Genomic DNA, 20,498 nt, shown 5'->3' on the forward strand with positions numbered 1-20,498 from the left:
ACTTATGATGCTGGCTCCCAAACAGAGCCTTAGTGGCTGTCACTAACCTCCACTAAAAACTGGCATTGAAAGTAGTTTCATATGACTTGATTTTTCACCATCTAAGAACTTCTCTTTCTCTATCTATCTATCTATATTTGCTTGATAGGTTTTTCTGCTCTTTCTATGTTTTTTCGCAGTTTCAACCCCATAAAAGTGTTGGACATGGTCAATTTATGAGGAATCCAAACCTGGATCATGTGTTTTAGATGAAAATTTTGATATTTAGAGCCTAAAATTTTTACAAAGATTTTGTACCGTTGATTTTTCAAACCTTATAAAAACCCATCATGTGTTGGAATTGAACATGTGCATGATGATAAGTGCATGATACAGGCTTAATGGGTTTTTATGCTCTTTGGATATTTTTTTTGCAGTTTTGACCTCATAAATGTGTTGGGCATGGTAGATTTACGAGAAATTCATACCTGAAGCATGTGTTTTCTATGAAAAAAATGATATTTGGAGCATCAAAATTTTACAAAGATTTTGGACATCTGATTTTTCAAACCTTATTAAAACCCACGTATGTGTCGGAATTGAACACTTCAAGAGTTAATCCCTATAAAATCAAGTACATAGATAACATCTGTATGATCAAAATTTACAAAAAAAAAAAAAACTGAAAACCTCATTAAGCACCTACACTCTACTATATATATATATATATATATATATATATATATATATATATATATATATATATATATATATATATATATATATATATATAACACACACACACACACACACACACTGTAAAGGACTTCAAGATAAGTGACATCGATGATACTGCACATACAGCTTTGCTACATAAGCCAAAAAATAGAAACAGAAGGGAAGACAAACCAGTGATGCCAGTCAGGCAGTCACATATATTCATTTCTGTATGAAAAATTGGACATATATAAATAAAATATAAATATGAAATACTTACATTCAAGCACTAGAATCATGACCCTATCATCAATCAACAGCCAACAGCCCAAAGCTCAATGAGCCACATGAAAGAAAAGATGGAAATCTCACTAACAACATGCGGCCTCAAATGACCATCATTTCTTAATATTAGTCTCAGAATCTACAACAGAGAAATGCCATCCTCCACCCTCTATGCCTTCTAAACTGTCTGTGATCCGCTTTAGCCATCTTAATAGGACTACTGTTCCACTCTGAGTGCAATCTGAAAAAAAAATCATGTGTATCACTTTGAAAATACAGCATCTGAAGAATTTGCTGCTCAACACTGAACATGGCAACTCCACACAGGAGAAGCCATGATTGCTACGCAGTCAGAGTTCACAACTAGCCATAGATTTGAACAGTCTACCAACAAAATGTTATTGATGCACACACTTATCCATAAGCATGGATTAAGCTGGGAAATTGCATAGTTTACAATGCAATTTCCCAGCTTATTCCACTATTTCGAGTAATCAATTTACTTAAATGACATGATACTTTCACCATTATGGCGATCTATCTCAGCTGCCAGAATGACTGCCAATTCAAATTGAATTCATTACTCAAACTGTGCATCAGCTGAATTATTGATTCAAGATAGATTATTGGCAGGCACTGCTGGGAAAGTCTCCACACCCAACCACTAACTACTTCGACTAAAATTCCTACTCCAATCATACAAAATAGCTGAATGGTGTCATTGGTTCTAGTAAAAGAGAACCACCTGCTCTAACCAACTATACCGCGTTACTTTTTCTGACACATATTACACTTAAAATCTATATATTTTATCCATACAAGACTGGAGCCAAGCCGAGCCAAACAAGTTCATGCTTAACTTGTTTAAGGTAAACAAGATGCTCATGACTTGACTTGCTAACTGCACAAACCGAGCATGAATCATGACTCACTGAACTCCACGTTCTCCCCTTAACACCAATACTTGTTATGCATGGCATCATAGCACATCCACAGTATTGGCCTAGAAAACAATATGCCTAATCAGGAATGATTATATAACCGCACGGGAGTGAGATTTGTTTGTATCTATAACCCGCACACACTTGGTTCACCAACAGACACCTATGAAAATCCAAAAAGTATGGGTAAGTGCACATACATTGGGAATGCAAATGACCGTGTGCTGGTTGTGCTGCTGTCAGATCGCAGAGAGATGCTTCCTGAGTATGCAACTGATGCAGACATGGAGCGCAACCCAGGTTGCAAGTTTCCAGATAGATCTGCAGGGTCCAAATTCCAGTTCCTTCTCTGCGAACCACTGGATTCCTCACAGATATGGTGAAATGAACCCATAGAAGAAGCCTGGTCACCTGCCGAGCTACGCTCTTCAAGACATAACTCTGCTAAAGTTTGAACATGGCGATGCTCCGGCTTGCTATCTGTGGCTTCTCCATTGCCATTAGTAGATGAAGGCTCAAAATCAAAAGTGATGCTTTTGTTCCCTATCTTGCTACTAAAAGGCAAAAACAACTCTTCCTTGGCGCTCTTGCTCTTTGAGTCTTCATTACCAGAATGTGCAGCTGAGATGGCCTCTTGAGTTTCAACCTGCATCCATTACACACAATTTAGTTCATGATACACATGCATGCATTCCCCTGTAGGATGACATGATCAAATGCACAATTCACACACTTTTAAATCTAGTCTGATATGAAAGCATTTGAACCTACAGATGACTGATGACTTTCATGAGAACAACACACAAGTTAACCAAAGTGAACAGACGTCCACGCTGCCCCTTTGGTTCTGACATAACTTTGAGAGATGAAACCTCATTGTGTTCTGTTGAGGCAGTTGAGTCCATCCAGCAAATTAGATGGGGTTTACTACATTGCCAATATTTGAATGCACTCCACAGCCTCACAAAAGCATGCTAATAATAGCAGCGAAGCTAGCCTCATTTATCCAGAGTCCGGAAGGTTCTTTGTTAACACCCTCGCACAAACCCACCCACACCCACCCATAAACTTGCACACTCAGACATACATAGCAAACAGCAAACCTGATTAGCTTCTTCTTGTTGCACAATGCTACTGATGATAAGATCATCTAAATGCCCTGCTACCAACTCTCTTGTGATTGCTTCATCACAAACCAGTTTCTCACAGGAAGCATTTTCCAATGAGACATGTGAAACTCCTAGCATTGTTCCCTCTTCAAGATCACCATCATCAGTGGCTTCTTTATCCGAAGGCATACACTTCAATCCATGACCCTTTCCCACAGTGCTTTTAGGATCATCTGTATACTTAGCCAGTGAAGGAGTCACAGAACCCACAATTTTCTCGGATAAATCACTCCCTGCATCAAGATCCAGATGTGTGAAACCAGTAGTAGCACTCTTTTCATTTGGCTCATGTTTCTCCACCAGAAATGTTTCATCCAATAGCCTACCCTCATCTACACATATGTCCTTTATAACATAGTAGGGACCATCTTTATAACATGTGATCAACTTCGGAGAAACTTCTGTTATAGTCTTTTCGGTGTATAAATCTGATTCCTTATCAGGGAATTTGGTTTTGGTGTCAGAAAGAAAAACACGGTCATCTTCATTTCTGAAATCTGCAACCTTTTTATTGATTTCATCATGTGCTAACCCAAATCCAGGTCCTCCATCCCCAACAACCTCCTCAGAAGTTATCTGATCTGCAACTGTCTCAAGAACTTTGGCTTTTAAGCAAGTCGTAGGTCCATCTTTTCCTGTCCCTTCTACCTCAGTATTGAACCCTGGTTTCTCAGTTTCCATACACTTCTTATCAAAACATTCTGAACTCCGCACAGCAAGCGATGCTTGCCAGCAACCAGCTTTGCCATCTGCAACCAAAGAAAATTTCCAAAATTCAAGAGCAGAAACAATATGATGCAGTAAAATTGTGATATAGTATATATTAATTTAGTCAGTTACATATATCACGCCAAAAAACTCATATTAGAAAAGAAAACATACAGCAACAAAGCTCAGCTTAAATGCACCTTAACCAGGGACTTTCACAATCATAGATGCCTAATACAAAGCACACTCAAAAACCAATACAGGCATGGTTTCCGTTATGGTTAGTATCCATAATGCAAATCATGCAATGCACTCTGAAAAACGCATCAAGCTTGCATGCACATTTACCACCCATCACCCGGTCATGTTGATGTCATGCATCCATGAATACAACATTCAAAAAGATGTCCTTATTATAAACCATTTCAACTGACATTCTTATTCCTTGTTTATAGCTTCCAAACCTATGACATACAGAAGATTAAGAGGTCCATCTTTGCTGGCTGGAAATTTTTCCAGCTTTCCCAAACAATAATTCCATATAGTGAGATAATGTAGTTTACTCTCTAGTTGTCTATCAGATGATCACCAGTAAAACCGGCCACCAGTTGGAGAAAAGGTCTATGATGGATAATCTTCCACAGCCAATGGTCAGCACCAAAGGCAACAACCTGCAGTAAATATCTTCATTTTGGATAATTTGACTGACACCAAAAAGGTCAGGAACTTCTACAAGTCCAATGGTTGTGGATGAGAACATTTTGATTGGATGAACTGAAAATTGTTGCTTCCTTGAATAATAAGGCCACATTGACCTTTTTCAGATAGTATGAAAGAAATTATTGCCACTTGGGACACTTGTCTACTGAATTGATATTTTTGCTTTGTCAACCCTATGCTCGTGAAGTTCAAGCCTAACATGATCTTTCTCACTACTCCATAAGCCTTAACCTTGATAAGGATCATGTTGCTTGACATGCTTATTATCAAATAAATTCACAACAAAATAAAGATAGTCCCACAATTCCATAATTCCATCATTTTAAATTCATCTAACTTCCTTGCACAGAATTGTTTGAGATAGATATTTTTTTTGAAAATAAGAATAAGAAACAGAGGGACATGCAATAAAAGACATTTTGCAAGATAGACAAGAAGTCCTACAAAATCCAAATCAGAAAATTTCCAGCAGAAATTTGGAAGGAAACAGGAGCAAATGTACACAATCAAAGAAAAGTAGGGGTTCTTTTGCTTATCCAACCAAAACTCTGTACCTTGATTTCTTGAGCAGCAAAAATAATGTAAAGGAACAAATATGAAGCTATGTAACATGGACACTACTAAAAGGGCAATGCACCAGTGTCACATCTACACCAATGCGGATGCAACACTTGGACACAGCCTCTTTTGTGTCAAGTGAAGTGAATTACACTAAGGTTCATTTCTGTCCAAAAGTGGATTAGGTTACATTACACACACACACACACACACACACACACACACACACACACACACACACACACACACACACACACACACACACACACACACACACACACACATATATATATATAGTCACTGATACCAACGATATTTTGAAAATATCGCGATATTATTGGCAATTTCAAGGTTGCCAAAAATTATCGGGAATATATCATGATATTTTCAAAATATAGGCAAATAGAAAATATCACAATATTATCACACTATTTTCGAGGAATTTTTTTTAATTAAGTTTGCATTTCCTAATTTTTGTTTCTTTTATATTTTAAAACCTTTAAAACATGTTTCTTTATATTTTTGAAAGAAAAATAATACAAAACTTATTATTTTCTTGGGTTTTTTGTTGTTATTTATATTTTTTCCAATTTTTTAAACAATCGAGATTGTTTCGAGATTTATCAACCTTCGAAAATCTCTTCGAGAAATACCCTCACCGAGAAATTACCTTTGATGATACAGGTGACTATATATATATATATATATATATATATATATATATATATATATATATATATATACATATATATATATGCAACTGCACCCCTATCCGCATCTGCACCTATGTGACATAGATATGAAGTAAAATGGATAGAGAATTTTTTAAAACTCACTGATGTGTACATGTGTGTGAATGCTCATGTGCATGTGTAGTTTGGAGAGAATGTCTTAAATGACCAAACAAGTAGTTCATCCTACGTCTTCAACCTTTTCCTTCCTGTCATGTGCAAAAAGTAAAAAACCAGTTCTACAAAGCAATAACTTGGAAATTGTGTAAGTAGGAAAAAAATACTAGAAAATAGAAACTATAAGTTCACATTTCATAAAGCTGCAGATGAAGAAGAGGAAGGCTTGCATATTCAAGCTTCTTATTCAATGTGTGGTTAAGTGAGAAATAAGAAAGCTTCCACAATAATAGAATTTCACCAAGCCTGCCTGAAGTCTCGTTGCAAACTTGTCACAGGAGAAGAAAAATAATACCAAAACACAAAACCTTACAATTTCACAGTTTCATATGGGAGAGTTGCACAATCAGTAAGAACTGCAAAAGCTGTTATCATTTTTCACTAAATTCTACATACTAATGCAGAAGATTTCTATTAACATGGAGCAACACATCATCAAGAAGCTCCAAGAAAAACTAATGATGAAAAAAAATTACCTAGTTTCATCTTTCATGAGGAGCGTACTTCACAGTCGACTATCTTTACTGAATCATGAATCGAGAACCTGGAGATAATCCATATAACCTGAATTCAGGAAGTGACTAGGTTAACAAATGCAGAATGGATGACTATGCTTATCTACGAAAAGATCAAAGAATAGTGAACCTTAAGATTATTTTATGTGGAAATGAAACTGGCTACCAACCTAACGTACAAACAAGTGGTTTTCTTCTTCAATTGGAAACTAATTGAGCAAGCATCATAGTAATACCAGGCGCAACATAGAAGCAACAATTTTGGTTATCCTTAAAAATAAACCCATGTGCTATGCACTTGCCCTTAATATCATCAATGCTATTTAGGGCCAAATGCAATCAAAGAAACAATGCAGTTGCTAAATAAGCAGAGATGAAGGGATAAACAAATTAAATACAAAAAAAAAAAGCAAAACAGTGGTAGTGTTTGGTGTTTCTGGCAAACCACATAGGCTTTCCTCCATCAAACCAGCCAAAAACAAAAACAAAAAAGTGCATGAAAAAATCAAATAATCCATTCTTCCAAATTTTAAGATTCCCTTATCACTGTTTGTGCAAACAATCCCTTCAACAAAGGACTCTGGTACTGTGGCATTTCAATGCATCCAGTTTTCCAGAGAACTGGGATAAATAAGGATGTTGCACCAAACCACTAAGTATCTAATTTGTTCCTCATTTTCTGGATAAGAGGGTACATCCAAACAACACCAAAACACGAGAATACACATTGATTACTAACAAAAATAAAGTTTGTAGGCCTCAAACATGAAAGAATAAAAAAACAAGATAAAATCATGAATCAAGGATGGGTCACAGCCCAATGCCGCTCTGAACCAACACTCAATCTCCAACTATCCTTTGAGATCACACATTTCAAGTTTGCAAAATACAAACACAATTAAAACACAAAATATGAAACCAACAAAGGATACCATAGGATCTCAACAGTCTTTCTCTAATAAATGGGTGAAAAGTTGGTCACGAAGAGTAGTAGCCTGATGGGTAGGGGAGTCCCAACAAGCCTGAACGCAAGCAAATGGCACCAACCATCGGGGCAGTGTTCAGCCGACATTGAAAAAAAATGGCATATGCTAACAGAGAAGGGCAAGGTAACAGAGAAAAAGGCATTCCGAAGAAATGACTCACATTTTCCCCCGTACAAGACTCAATTAAGGACTATAGCCAACCTGTAAAAGCTGTACCATTACAAGGTCTTCCTTTTATTTGTGTTTCCTTGGTGGTGTGTTTGGATGCTATCTAGCTGGTATATATAACTGCTCCATATTACAATATCACAACTTATTCCATAGATCTGGATAAGTTGGGCGTATGAAAGACATCACATGTAGAAGGAAAAAGAACGGGAAAATCAATGATGTGGTTGAACTGCCCCCATCAGCTTGTCTTGCATCTTATTGCACTTGACAATTTATGATCAAACCACCAAAAATTTTGTATTTCCATGCCAAAAATATATCAGCCAGAAATTGGTCTAACCTAACTTGTTCGATACGCTTCACTACCCAGAAAGAGAAAAATGACAAATAATGAGAATGTAAAAAAACAAAATAATACCTCTTACAACTTTCCGAAGGCACCCATATACCGTCACCTCAGTCAGAAATCAGATACCAACAACTCGTGTCCTTCCAAATTTGTCACAAAGCCCAAACCCTGCGAGAAAATCGAAGAAAGATCCAGATCAATGTTCTGCAGACACTTTGAACAAAACTTTAGAAACAGTTTGGGTACACCCATTTATGTGGGATAAGCTGCAATATTGTATTCTAGATCATAACGACATCCAACTTTGCCCACTTTTTTCCGGATAAGCAGGTGGATTCAACCACCCCTTAAAATGCAAAAAAGTAAAAGAAACCATATCATTTTCTTTTGCAGAAAATTTGAAGAATAATTCAAAATCAACCTAACTTATCCCACTTTTCAGGATAGGGCTATATCCAAACCACCCGTGCAAAACAAAAAGTCACAACTTAATTTGTTTCTAATATAGCACTCTGAAGCATAAAACAGCATCTGGGCTCATCTCTCTCTCTCTCTCAGTGCATCCGACACACACCCTAATGGTAAACTAAAAAAAAACGAGACGTCGTCTCCATCTTTTGCAGAAAACCTTAACAGAACTCTCTCTCTCTCTCTCTCTCTGTGCATCCGATACACACCCTAATGGTAAACTGGGAAAAAAAACGAAACGCCGTCTCCATCTTTTGCAGAAAACCTTAACAGAACTCTCTCTCTCTCTCTCTCTCTCTCTCTCTCTCTCTCTCTCTCTCTCTCTCTCTCTCTGTGTGTGTGTGTGTACCCACAATACATGAACAAACTAAACAGTACCTCCCACAATAACAAACTCAGCTGGTCCCCTTCCCCATGCTCAAAATTATAAGAAACCATCAAGAAAACAAGAAAAATATGAAGATTAAGAAGATTAAACCATTCATGAACCCCATCATGAATAAATCAGATCTGGTTCAAAAAACCAGACACCTGTTTCGAACCCGAAACAAAACGATAAACAAACCCCAAAAAAAGGTCTAAATCACACCAAAAAAAAAAAAAAGATCCATTTGTCAGTGGGGATCATTACAATAATCATAGAGTGCGTCCTTCTTTATTTCGGGAGAAGGACAGACCAGAAAAAGTCAATCAACCCCACATCATCATTATTTTTAGGCACCGAGAACTAAAACGAAAGGGCACAGAAGCAACCACGCAAAAAAACAGAGCAAAAGAATGAAATGGAAAAAGAGCAGAGAGCTCTTTGCATTAAAAAGTGACAAGTCTGATGGCAGAAGGAAATAAATACAAAAGAATTGAACGTTAGATGGGGACACTCGAAATGGGAAGGGCAAAAGGCCTTTCCTTTTTCAATTGCCAACCTCACCCACTCTTCATTTTCACCTAACGTGCAATTCAGTTCACTTGCCATAATAATGCAGAGTATAATATATGCATCATTTATGTTTGCATATTTAACATATCAAATGGCCTTGCTTAGTAGTTCAAAACCTACCATTTTCAATGGAGTCTAAATTCTTTTAAATAAAAAATTCTCGGCTCAAGCCGAGCCAAGCTCGAGTTCGACTCAAACCGCCAGTTTGGACAAAAGCTGTTCAAGTTGGGCTTGAGCTCTCTGCTCTCGAGCCGAGCTTGAACAGCTATTTTTTTATTCGACTCGACTCGTGTGCATCCCTACTTGCCAAGGCCTTCTTTTTATTTATTTGAGACTTTTTTTTTTACAATCCCCTGTAAACTGAAGGCATGTCGATGTGCAGTTGTTGATGAAAGTTTTTTTTCTTACATTAGCTAAAAAATAAAAAATCAATTAAAAAAATATTGTATTTCCTTTTCCCATAGATGGTTGAAGTGTTTGGCTTGCAACTTGCAAGCAATGCCCTATTTAATTTTTTTTAATAAAGTAACCATAAAAGCTGCCCAACTTAGCCACCAAATATTTGAGTTATTACATTCAGCATCTTACTTTATCTTAAATGCATTTGAGATACCCTCTTGAAGTAAAAATGATTTTGTTTCTTTTTTACAAAAAATGTCTCATCTTATGTTATCTTATTTCTTTTGTCAAACAAAATAAATAATGAAAGTATTTTAGTTATTTTTTTTTACTGAACATAGGTCATCTGAAGGACCAATTATGCCTTTGGGAGATAAAGTACAGAAGTAGCCTGCTAAATACAATAACTGAAATCTCAGGAGGTTTTTTGTAAATAACTAACAATTGCTCCCGGAAATATTATTATAAGTTGCCGTGCTGTAACGTGATACATGGCTGGTTTTGGGTTTGAATCTATTGGGGTCAACCCCTGCCTTCACCAAAAAGCAATTTACAATAATATATATTTTGGGGATCACTGGATCAAGTACAGCACCACATGGGCTATAGGGAAAAAAGAAAAAGACTACTGTACCACCAAGCAATAAAAAAAATAATGAGCATCAAAAAGTAAAATCCAACTTGGTTTCAGTAAGTTCCACCAAATTTTCTCATTTTTTTAAATATCCTTGAACTTTTAAGTTGAGTAACGCAAATAAAGTTAACGATAAATGAACAATTTACTCGTTAAAAAAAATGCAAAGTGTTTGTTTGCATGCTCAGACAATTTGTCCCTGTTTTTTGACGCGAGGCTGATGCAAAATTCAGGAGAAAATAATCCCTGGGGATTATTTCTTCTGCCATACAAACAAGTCTTAAGGGCAGGTTTGGAAGCCAGCAAGATATAGGAAAAGTTATGCAAAATGAAAAATTTGTAAAGATTTGTTTGACTCGAAAGACTTTTTTCTGAGAGAGTTTTTCTAAAAAGTACATTTTTTATAGGAAACATTCTCGTGAAGGAATGTTTCCTACCAAGAATTTTTTTTTACACTCTCACCATCACCACCACCCATAGGCGGAGCTGTTGGGGGGGGGGGGGGGGGGGGGGGGAACTGGGTTGTAGCCCAATCCTGCCTCCCGACCCAGTTAAAAAAAAAAATTTAAAAGCCCAGTCCTAGCCCAGCCCTGACTGCAGCAAATAGTTTGATTTGTTCATATGAAATAGATTTTTATTAATAATTGTAGCCATTTTTTATTTTATCACGCCAAATTTTTTTTTTTTTGCTACACCCCTGTTTTGCCCCTCCCTCACATGAATCCTAGCTACGCCCCTGCCACCACCCTCCTCCTCCTCCTCCTCCACCTCCTCCACCTCCTCCTCTCTCATTTTTTCGATATTTTTTTTATTCTGTTTATTTATGCTACAAACAACCAAAAAACTTTCTTTTGAAAAACTTCTCATATCAAAAACTCTCGTAGACCAAACTTTATTTTTGTATGATAGTTTTTCTTTCTTCCAAACATGCCCTAAAGGCTCTGATAATCTTCGATCATCAATTTACATTTTTTATGTTTTAAAGATACAAAAATAAATTTATATTGGTAGAATTTTTTTAGGGTACATTTTTATAAGGGTGATATAGAAATTTTAGCTTCGTGAAATGGGTGTTTTTCTAGCTTAAGGGCAGTAAAAATTTGGGGTCTTATGAAGAAAGTAAAATCTATGATGGGTATATTAAAAAAAGTTAAAAATACTTACTGAGAATTTGAAAATTACCCTTGAAAAAAATCAAATCACGCAAACTTTGTACGTGCTTGCTGGCGTAGAGAAAACGGTGAGATTTATTAACTGCAATTACCTCATCTGGGTCCCACACCCGACAGGCCCTGTCCTCATGATTGAGGGTGATAGGGTGCTTAATGCACAAATATTTGTGCAATCATATTGCACCTGATCTTTTGACACGCCAACCCTTGGGGGCATTTCCTATTTAGTTTTTTAGTTTTACTCTTTGTTTTTGTTTTCTCTTTTTTTAACTGGAAGTAAAAAGGGTACCTTTTCCAATGCTCCAAAGAAAGGTGAAAACCTTGGATGTACATGGACCTGCTCCGGATCCAATAAAAGTGAGATTATTCAAACAGAATCTAGCCTGGCAGTGCTGAAAGCAGATCAGATCCGAATAGAAAATTCCACTCTGATCCTGCCATATTTTTTGGGCATATGAACCAATGATAAAAAATAAGATTGTTTATTAATTCGCATTTCAGGTTGGCCTTATATGGTCATATCTGGATTCGGACCTAGGACTGTAAGTTTCAGCTGGATCCAGCACAAGAGTAAATTGGAGTGTCCCTTTGACTAGGTATGCCGATGGAGGCTAGTTCTAACCTGGATCCGAACTGGGTTCGATCTATATTTAGATCTGGGCAGTATATTCCCTATTTCGGGTTGGATTCTGACCAACCATGGATGTCGAGTTGGGTCCATTTCAAAATCAGCAGACATAGATGGTCGGATCCAATTCAGAATTGGATTCAATATGACTGGTTTTACTCTTTTCACATGAAAATCAATAACCTTTTCCCATTTTAAGAAGATTCAAACACGAGATATTCGGGAATTTGAATTGGATCTAAACCCAAAATCTGTAACACTCCTGAAAAGTTGGATACAGTTTCGAGTCAAGAATGACCAACCCTGGTCCAACATGCTTTGACCCTAAGATCAGGCATGATCCAATCCAGATCCGATATCACCTCACTCCTAAATGAGACCCAAATGCATGAGTTCTATGGATCCAATTTGGACCAGATCCATGCAATCCGTTGGTTGCCTTGGTGGGTCCAACACGTTTATCATAGTTTTAAATTTGCAATCAGATTTTGGTGTCTTGGACCCGCTTCTTGGTTGGTCCAGATCCCACATTGCAGAGTCATCCAGGTCTCCTGCTTTTGACATGAGTCATTGTTCCATGAATGCATGACTCTAGAGTCCAACTTAACCAATCAAGTGACACAAGTAGGGGTGTCAATGGGTCGGGTTTGGTTTGGACCCAGGTGAAACCAGATTTGGACCCAATTTTTGGGTATGGTACTGGGTTCGAACCCTGGTCTAATCAGGTCTACTATAAGAGAAATCATACTCAAACCCGCTAAAAACTACATGAGCTAGACCCGGACCATACTCAGTAAAATAATATTTTGAATCATTTTTACATTGAAAATTTGTGGGTCTTAATCGAAACTCGGGTCAAGCCAAGGTTTGGTATAAAATTTCACAAACTATACTGGGGTCCATGTATTAATTGGACCTTCGGTTCTGGACCCGAGTCTTAATTGGGTCTTCTTATTTGTCACCGTACTCAGACTCTATAGGGTTTAGTTTGGGTTCCAAGTAAAATTGACCCATTGATACCCCCTCTATACAAGGATATAAATGGGTTCGATTTGGGTTGAATGTTGTCCTTTCTGTAACGCCTCAAAATTTTAACTCAAAAGATACGTGGTTTTTTTCAAAGAAAGCGAATGATGTCATTATTGATTTATGACCCTATTCTAATCAGACTAAGCTTTATGGGGTCAGCTTGTGTACAAGCGATAGCACTTAATAGTTCACTAGAAGTAAGTTTGTGAAAGAGACACCAAAGACAAGATCCGTTTGTTAAAACAAAATATAAAAAATACAGCAAAAAATATTTATTTTAGTTTTGTTAGAATTTTGAGTAAGTTACAAGTAAGATAACTCGACATGAAACTAGATCCAATTTTCGTATTGAACTTAGGTCCAAGTTCTATTCATTAGTCAGTTCTAACACAATAATATGAATATAAAGTATCAAAGAGCCAAGACAATTTATAAACTAAACATAAATCAACATCAATTAATGAATGTTTTTTAAATAATTATCAAAACAAATTAATAAGTTTTTCTTTTTCAAAACTAATCTCGGATCTAAAATTGTTGATTCTTGGCAACCACCCACAACATTTTTATCATCATTCCAACTAATTCATTTATTACCTGAATAATGGTAATATAGGGGTCAGACTCATCAAGTCTCAGTAGAAACACGATAACATTGCATATGTGAACAAAGATAAATATACTTAAAACATGTACAATGCAACATAAACAATCATGATGCATTCAAATAAACAACTGTAGTAGTTAAATCTATGCAACATATTTCAAAACATGAATATACTCATAATTGAGCATTTATAATATTATGGTATTTTTTCAATGCAAGTTTTTACACAATAAATGTGTTCAAGTATAAAGTTTTTGTTTCTCTTACAATGTATATTTGTAGGTACTCATAGGACCAAGCGTCAAAACGAAGAGCACACTCGAGAGTTTATTATGCTATATATTTTAATGACCCAAATGGCTCAATAAATCAGTATTACTGTGGGCAGTTCATGACAAAGAATTTTCTATCAGTGACAACAATATAAAACAGGATGCATTCTAAACTTCTACAGAAGGCATGAACATACCACCTAAAACATATTGGTAGCTCAGACCCTTAACTTCGATGACCGGAGACCAAATAAGACTACTTACTCTCAAAGCACATAATGGTCCAACAGAGTTTTATACCACCTACCCTCTCTAAGGTATACCTAGTCTAAATGAGTTATTGGGTACTTTTATTATAGCAAGGGTTCATTGTATTTTATCACATATATCATACAACATTCGGCCATTTTTTGATCAATTATCTCTACATCCGCTCTAAGGTAATTTTCAAACATGATCGATTACCTCCTATTCACTTTGAGGTAACTTGCCAAAATTGTCTTTTTGGTAAGAGCATTATACCCCACATCTGCTTTGAAGTATTTACACAATTTATTTGCTTATTTATGTTAATAACTCATTTACAATACCCTTGATACATACCTTTACTTTTTCTCTAAGGTGACCTTGAGCAATTATACTCCTACTAAGGTATATTTATGTTATGTGTACATGGATATTCATTTTATAACACGATGCACTTTTAGCACCCAATGTGTTTTTCAATATACAAACAAACACGTAAAATTTTAAATCATAAATCTTGAATATTTTGGGAGCTATGAATTTTACAAAAGCATGTAACCTACACAGATTTTCTGTCGAGATAAAAAAATTGTGTCGACTTATAGAGGTCATATCTCTTAACTCGTAACTCATTTGAGCCCAATTTTTTTTTGGGATACCTTTCATATGTCTGAAACAACTTCTTAATTTTTTAGGATTTATGAGTTCAATGTTTCGAATAACTAGATTCTTTTTTACAATGGATCAAAATAAATTTATAGAACATCATGTAGATTTCAAGGAACACATCAAGAACTTCACGTTTTTCATAAAAAAATACCAAGAACATGCATCCAATGATTTTGATGCATCATACACACATGCATATACACATTTCAACATGCCGAAAATACAGAGATCTAATTCATAACATAAATCAAACATAAGATCCAATGTTTTTACTTAAGAGAATACATTTTTTCTCAAAACTGATTTCTGAGAAAGCATTTTGGGTTTATTAAAACTTCCATGATCGAACTCATATCAGTATATATGGGTTTACCGTTTGGAGAACCCGATTTTTTTTTACAATAGACTGAAATAAATTTATAGAACATCATGTAGATTTTAAGGAATACATGAAGAACTTTATATAAAAAATACCAAGAACAGGCATACAATGATTTTGATTTATCATAAACACATCATATACATGATCGAACTCATATCAGTAATCAAGTTTATCTAGGTTGATATGCATGTTGATAGACATCTGGGTGTTATCCCATAACATGTGCATTTATCAAACCTCATACACACACGTAAGGCTATGGTGTACCTACCTCGAAATTGGAAAAATAAATTAAAAAAGGCACTCACACAAGCATTAATACCAACCGGATTCTTCTTCCTACATATGCACCTCATAGATGTAGCCACCAGCCTTCGAATGCTACTCCCTATGAGGGGCATATGGAAGGAGAAGAAAGAGAGAGACGTAAGGAAATAAGGAATAAAAGTAATAATAAACAAGAGAGGGAGGGTATATGATAGGAGATGAGAGAGGTTGAGGCCTACTTTTTATAACTCTTCGTGGGGTTTCTCAATTCTACAAAGAAACTTTATCTAATTCTTGTCTTTCTTAAATTGTAATTTTACTGTAAGTAAATTTATAAAATCCTAGACCAATTAAGATTTTTACATGAAATAGGAGACTATTAACCCTATTAGTCTTAAGGAATATGAAAACCTATTGCAAGTTTGACTTTAATTAAAGTATAAGATCATGGGTAAGTATGAACATAAGGAGGGCATCACACCCTATGGCTCCTACTTTCTTAATTGATTCAAATTAATTTCTAGCTAAATCTTCAAATTAAGTCCAAATTCAAATTCAATCCAAATTCAAATTTACATTCTATTCCAAATCCAAATTAAATTTACATTGTAATTCAAATTCAAATTGAAACTAAAATTCAAATTGAAATTAAATCTCAAATTAAAATTCAACTCCAAATTGAAATTAAATTCTCGAAATGAAATTCAAATTCAAATTTAAATAAAAATTTAAACCAAATTTGAGACAAAATTATCTTTATTTATTTAATAATTATAAGACATTTGCAAGTACTACACTTTCTGGATCCAGCATAATGGGATATAGCCTAATCACATTATGGTGAGATTTGTAGACCGTTCACCAAATCCAAATTCGATAAGATATTTTATTTTTCCCAAGTCAGATACTAATTTGCTTGTAAAGGAACTCAACGTTAATCGAATTCGGAGTTGGTATTGCGTTCGGATGCAAAAACCTAAACCAAATCCAAATCAAACCAAGGAGGCCTAACTGTTATCCGTGAAAGAGGCTATGGAGGAAGCGGTACACTCCAATTATTATTCGCATCAAGCCACGTGACCCAAATCCAAAAATTGGGATTCAGGATATAGTGATCCATTACCTACCCAATTATTATTCGGGTCAGCCCGAACCAAACCCATAGAATATTAAGGTCAGGTTTGGATGTTTGTCAAATATCTGACCCTACCTGAACGTTTTAAGACATTTGGGCAGATTTGGGTGTGGCCAAATGGATCGGATATCCAACCCATTGGCAGCTAAGCTTTTCTAGTTGGACTGTACATGACTATTTTAGGCATAATCTAGATCCAAATCAGTTTCAGAAAAAAACCCAGATTAGAATGAACTTGTCTGTACCTGGATCCGGGATATGTCTAAGACAACTAAACTTGTGAAATCGCTAGGGATGTAACTGCACCCAGTTTTCAGGTTCAGGAGACACATACCACATCCAATCAGTTAGAGATTCAAATTGGCCCGTATGTATGAATCCAATTGACAACTTCTTAATGTAGGGGTGAAGGCAGTTCTTAGATAATTCAGATACCCAAGTTTCCCATACCCGTATTCATGGATATGGATATGTTTAATACAAATATTGTTCAAACTTGTCCTGAATCTGATCCGACCATATAGAAACCACACCATTATATGTAATTCTCACATGCTTCTGAAAACTACATTTAAAAAGATGATGTTAAATAACCTGGATATGGATCATATTTATACACAAGCCTATCTTCTCCAACTTGGGGTGTGTTTAAGAGTGTTGGTTCTCAAATCTTAGGATCTCTGAGATCCAAGGACCTCAAAACCGTGTATCTCTGACCCGACACAACGATCGTGGTATCTTAGATCATCCGATCTGAGATCCCCCCTTTGATTGATCGTTGGATCTGGCATGGTCCCACACTGATCCTGCATTAGATGCTTTTGAGAGCTCGGATCACAGATCCGAGGATCCGACATAGTATGGAACCCGTGCATAGATGCAATGCTATTCAAAAGGGGTATTTCAGAACAAGGATCAATCCCTATCATTAAGGGAAATAGGGCAGATCCTTGGATTTGAGAAGGGATGGGTGAGGATGCGTTCTCAGATCCTCGGATCTCAAATCCAAGGATCCCTATCAGATTTGAGATCCGAGCCTTTCAAACGTGCCCTTAAAGTTTCTGGACTGTGATGTGACCAAATAGACAATAAATCAATGAGGCATGGATCTGATTAGGTTTGGATTCAATTTGGAGCCCCCAACCTGATTCGGGTCCAATTAGGCCAGATTGGGGATATATCTGGATCCAGTCCAAATCTGACATGTTTACTTCACTCCTATTGGGGAAAGGGGTCTGAAAAAGTTGGACCAATCTTGTCCATGGCTTGCAAGTGGGAAAGTGCTTGACCCAAGTCCTAGTCAACTCCACCCACTTGAGGAAAGTACAGAATTTTGAAATTTCAAAATTCTTTTAGGGCTTAAAATGGATGGTCGAAGGTGGGTCGGGTTCCAAATCCATTTCTTTATATTTGAGCCTCTTGTCCTCTTGTAGGGTTTGTAAATGAAAAAAGTTAGCTTGTAACTCGGCCGAAAATGAACTCATTTGGACTAGGAGTGTCAATGGATTGGGTTTGGTTCGACCCAAGTGGAATCAGACTTGGACCCGATTTTCGGGTATGATATCAGGTCCGAACCTGAGTTCAATCGGGTCCACTATAAGAGAAGTCATACCCGGACCCGATAACAACTACATGAACCAGACATGGTAAAATAATATTTTTATCATTTTTACATTGAAAATTTGTGGGTCTTAATCAAAACTTGGGTCGGGCTTAGGTCTGGTATAAAATTTTATACCCCCACCCCCATTGGCTAGCATCTGGTTGGTAAAACCCTACCTTTGTCTACCGAGGAGTACACCCAGCTTTGACCTTGCAGTAAGAGATGTCACCTGTGGGTTTCGAACTTTTGACATCCCATCGACTTGGTGACATTCACAAGTCACCCTACCAGATGAGTGGAGCTCTTGTGGGACATTTAATGACAACTTGTGCGTTTGTGAAATTTTCTCCAAAAACAAAAGGGAAAGAAAAAAAGATACCTATAGTCGGCATGATATGAGTTCGATGTGCTAAATGAGTCGAGTAAGGCTTCTCATAACCAAAGGGTTTCAAGTTCAAATCTCATCGGAGCTATCCTTAACTAAAACCAAAGGCCGAGATTGAACAACAATTGCTCACTCAACTTGGCGCATGGAGACTCATACAGATAACATATGATTCTTTCATAAGAAGTTGATTTTGAAAATCTGAAAAAAAAAAGGAACTCGTTCTTTTGAAAGAAACTTTTAAAATACAAAAAATTGTATAAGAAAAATACTTTTTTTGGAAAAAAGTAAAAATATAGGGATCTTGGGTTTGAATCACAAGGAGTCTTTGAATTAAATCCTGTAGTTCCCATACCCTAACTTGTTTTTTATGATAAAATATATAAATCTGTATTAAACCTGTATATATCATTTATCCCTTTTTTTACTCTTATTGTTGCATCTTTTTTTATCTGCCTATGGAACGAACAACCTTTTTTTTCGACATAGAAAGCTGTGGTAATTAGTCCGAACCCTACCAGTTATATAACCATACCACTTGGGGTTCGAACTTGCAACATTCCAACACAAGGTGACATTTACTAACTGTTTCTGCCAGACAAGTGGAGCCCCCGTTGGTAAAGAACAACCTTTTTAATCATCCATTCGTTAATTCTTTAAAGAAGTTTTAGCTTACATTATGCGTGTAATCTTGTAGTATGATAGACAGGCCAAACACGAACTAATAAGAATCAGGACATGTTTTTGGTGGGGTCCGGGTCAGGATCGGGCCAGTCGAGTCTTAATGTGTATCGGGTCAGGCCAAAGTGAGGTAGCCATGCACATCCACTTCTATCCCATGCTATATGCAGGGTGGCTCAAGAGAAGTTGAGGCCCTATTTTTTTTTTTTACATAAAAAAATTTATTATTTATTGAAGGGGTTGCACCTTTACTCTATATTTATTAATTGGGTTTATATATATATATATATATTATTTATTTTTTCAAAGCAGAAAAAAAAACACTTGAAGTTGTTCCAATGTCCTCAAAATGAACAAATCATTAAACTTGTTATAAAGGAAACGTACAGATAAGGAATGAAGATTTAAACTTCTCCACTAGAATGAACTTACAAAGGTAGACATATGACCATAGTGACAAAAGTTTAAAATGGGAAAATAACAGCAGCCATTTTCTCGAGAGAAAATGAAATGTTCCACTTTTCTTGCACTTTTATTAGCAAAATATCAGCAAAAATATTTACTAAAAATAGAAAGCAATCATATACAGAAAAGTAAAAAACACATGCATACATTCAAAGAGTTAACTTTTGACAATAATTATCATCTTAAATGGCTAGTAGACTATCATATTTTTTTTTGTGCTTTTGTCCAAAAAATGCCAATATTTGCCACCACGATATATATAACCAAGAAGGAAAAAGATTGAACAAGGGCATTTTTCCATTTGTTAAATGCTCCATTCTTTGGTTTACTAGATTTGTGTAAACATGCAAAAGATTTACTATATTTTTGTGTTCATGTGAAAACCCATCTTGAAATTATATGTTTATGGAAAGTCTGTTCTTTCGCAGCATAGGTTTTAATATAGAAAATTGAGCTATTGAAGTGATGACAATAAATTTAAAAAAATGCTCTATAGGATGGTCTCCAAACATT

The 20,498-nt window shown here is 36.1% G+C and overlaps 1 protein-coding gene across 5 annotated transcripts; it reads right to left on the reverse strand.

Moving 5' to 3' along the window:
- Positions 1–881: 881 nt before the first annotated feature.
- On the reverse strand, positions 882–9,252 carry LOC149812966 (uncharacterized). Of its 5 annotated transcripts, none has more exons than XM_089990837.1 (6): positions 9,106–9,252; positions 8,076–8,174; positions 6,462–6,549; positions 3,026–3,840; positions 2,123–2,568; positions 882–1,222 (listed from the first exon to the last, which is right to left on the reverse strand). In XM_089990837.1, exons 3-6 carry the CDS (start codon positions 6,469–6,471, stop codon positions 1,114–1,116), a joined length of 1,380 nt encoding a protein of 459 aa, XP_089846963.1. In that variant the 5' UTR covers positions 6,472–6,549; positions 8,076–8,174; positions 9,106–9,252; the 3' UTR covers positions 882–1,113. The 5 variants fall into 5 exon arrangements, with proteins under 5 accessions (XP_089846963.1, XP_089846966.1, XP_089846962.1 ...); XM_089990840.1 differs by lacking the exon at positions 9,106–9,252 and adding an exon at positions 8,853–9,047 and having other exon boundaries at positions 6,462–6,529; XM_089990836.1 differs by lacking the exon at positions 9,106–9,252 and adding an exon at positions 8,853–9,047.
- Between the last annotated feature and the right edge of the window lie 11,246 nt (positions 9,253–20,498).

The sequence above is a fragment of the Nuphar pumila genome, chromosome 16, assembly GCF_984573655.1.
Source record: "Nuphar pumila chromosome 16, dmNupPumi1.hap1.1, whole genome shotgun sequence".
Classification (NCBI taxonomy): domain Eukaryota; kingdom Viridiplantae; phylum Streptophyta; class Magnoliopsida; order Nymphaeales; family Nymphaeaceae; genus Nuphar; species Nuphar pumila.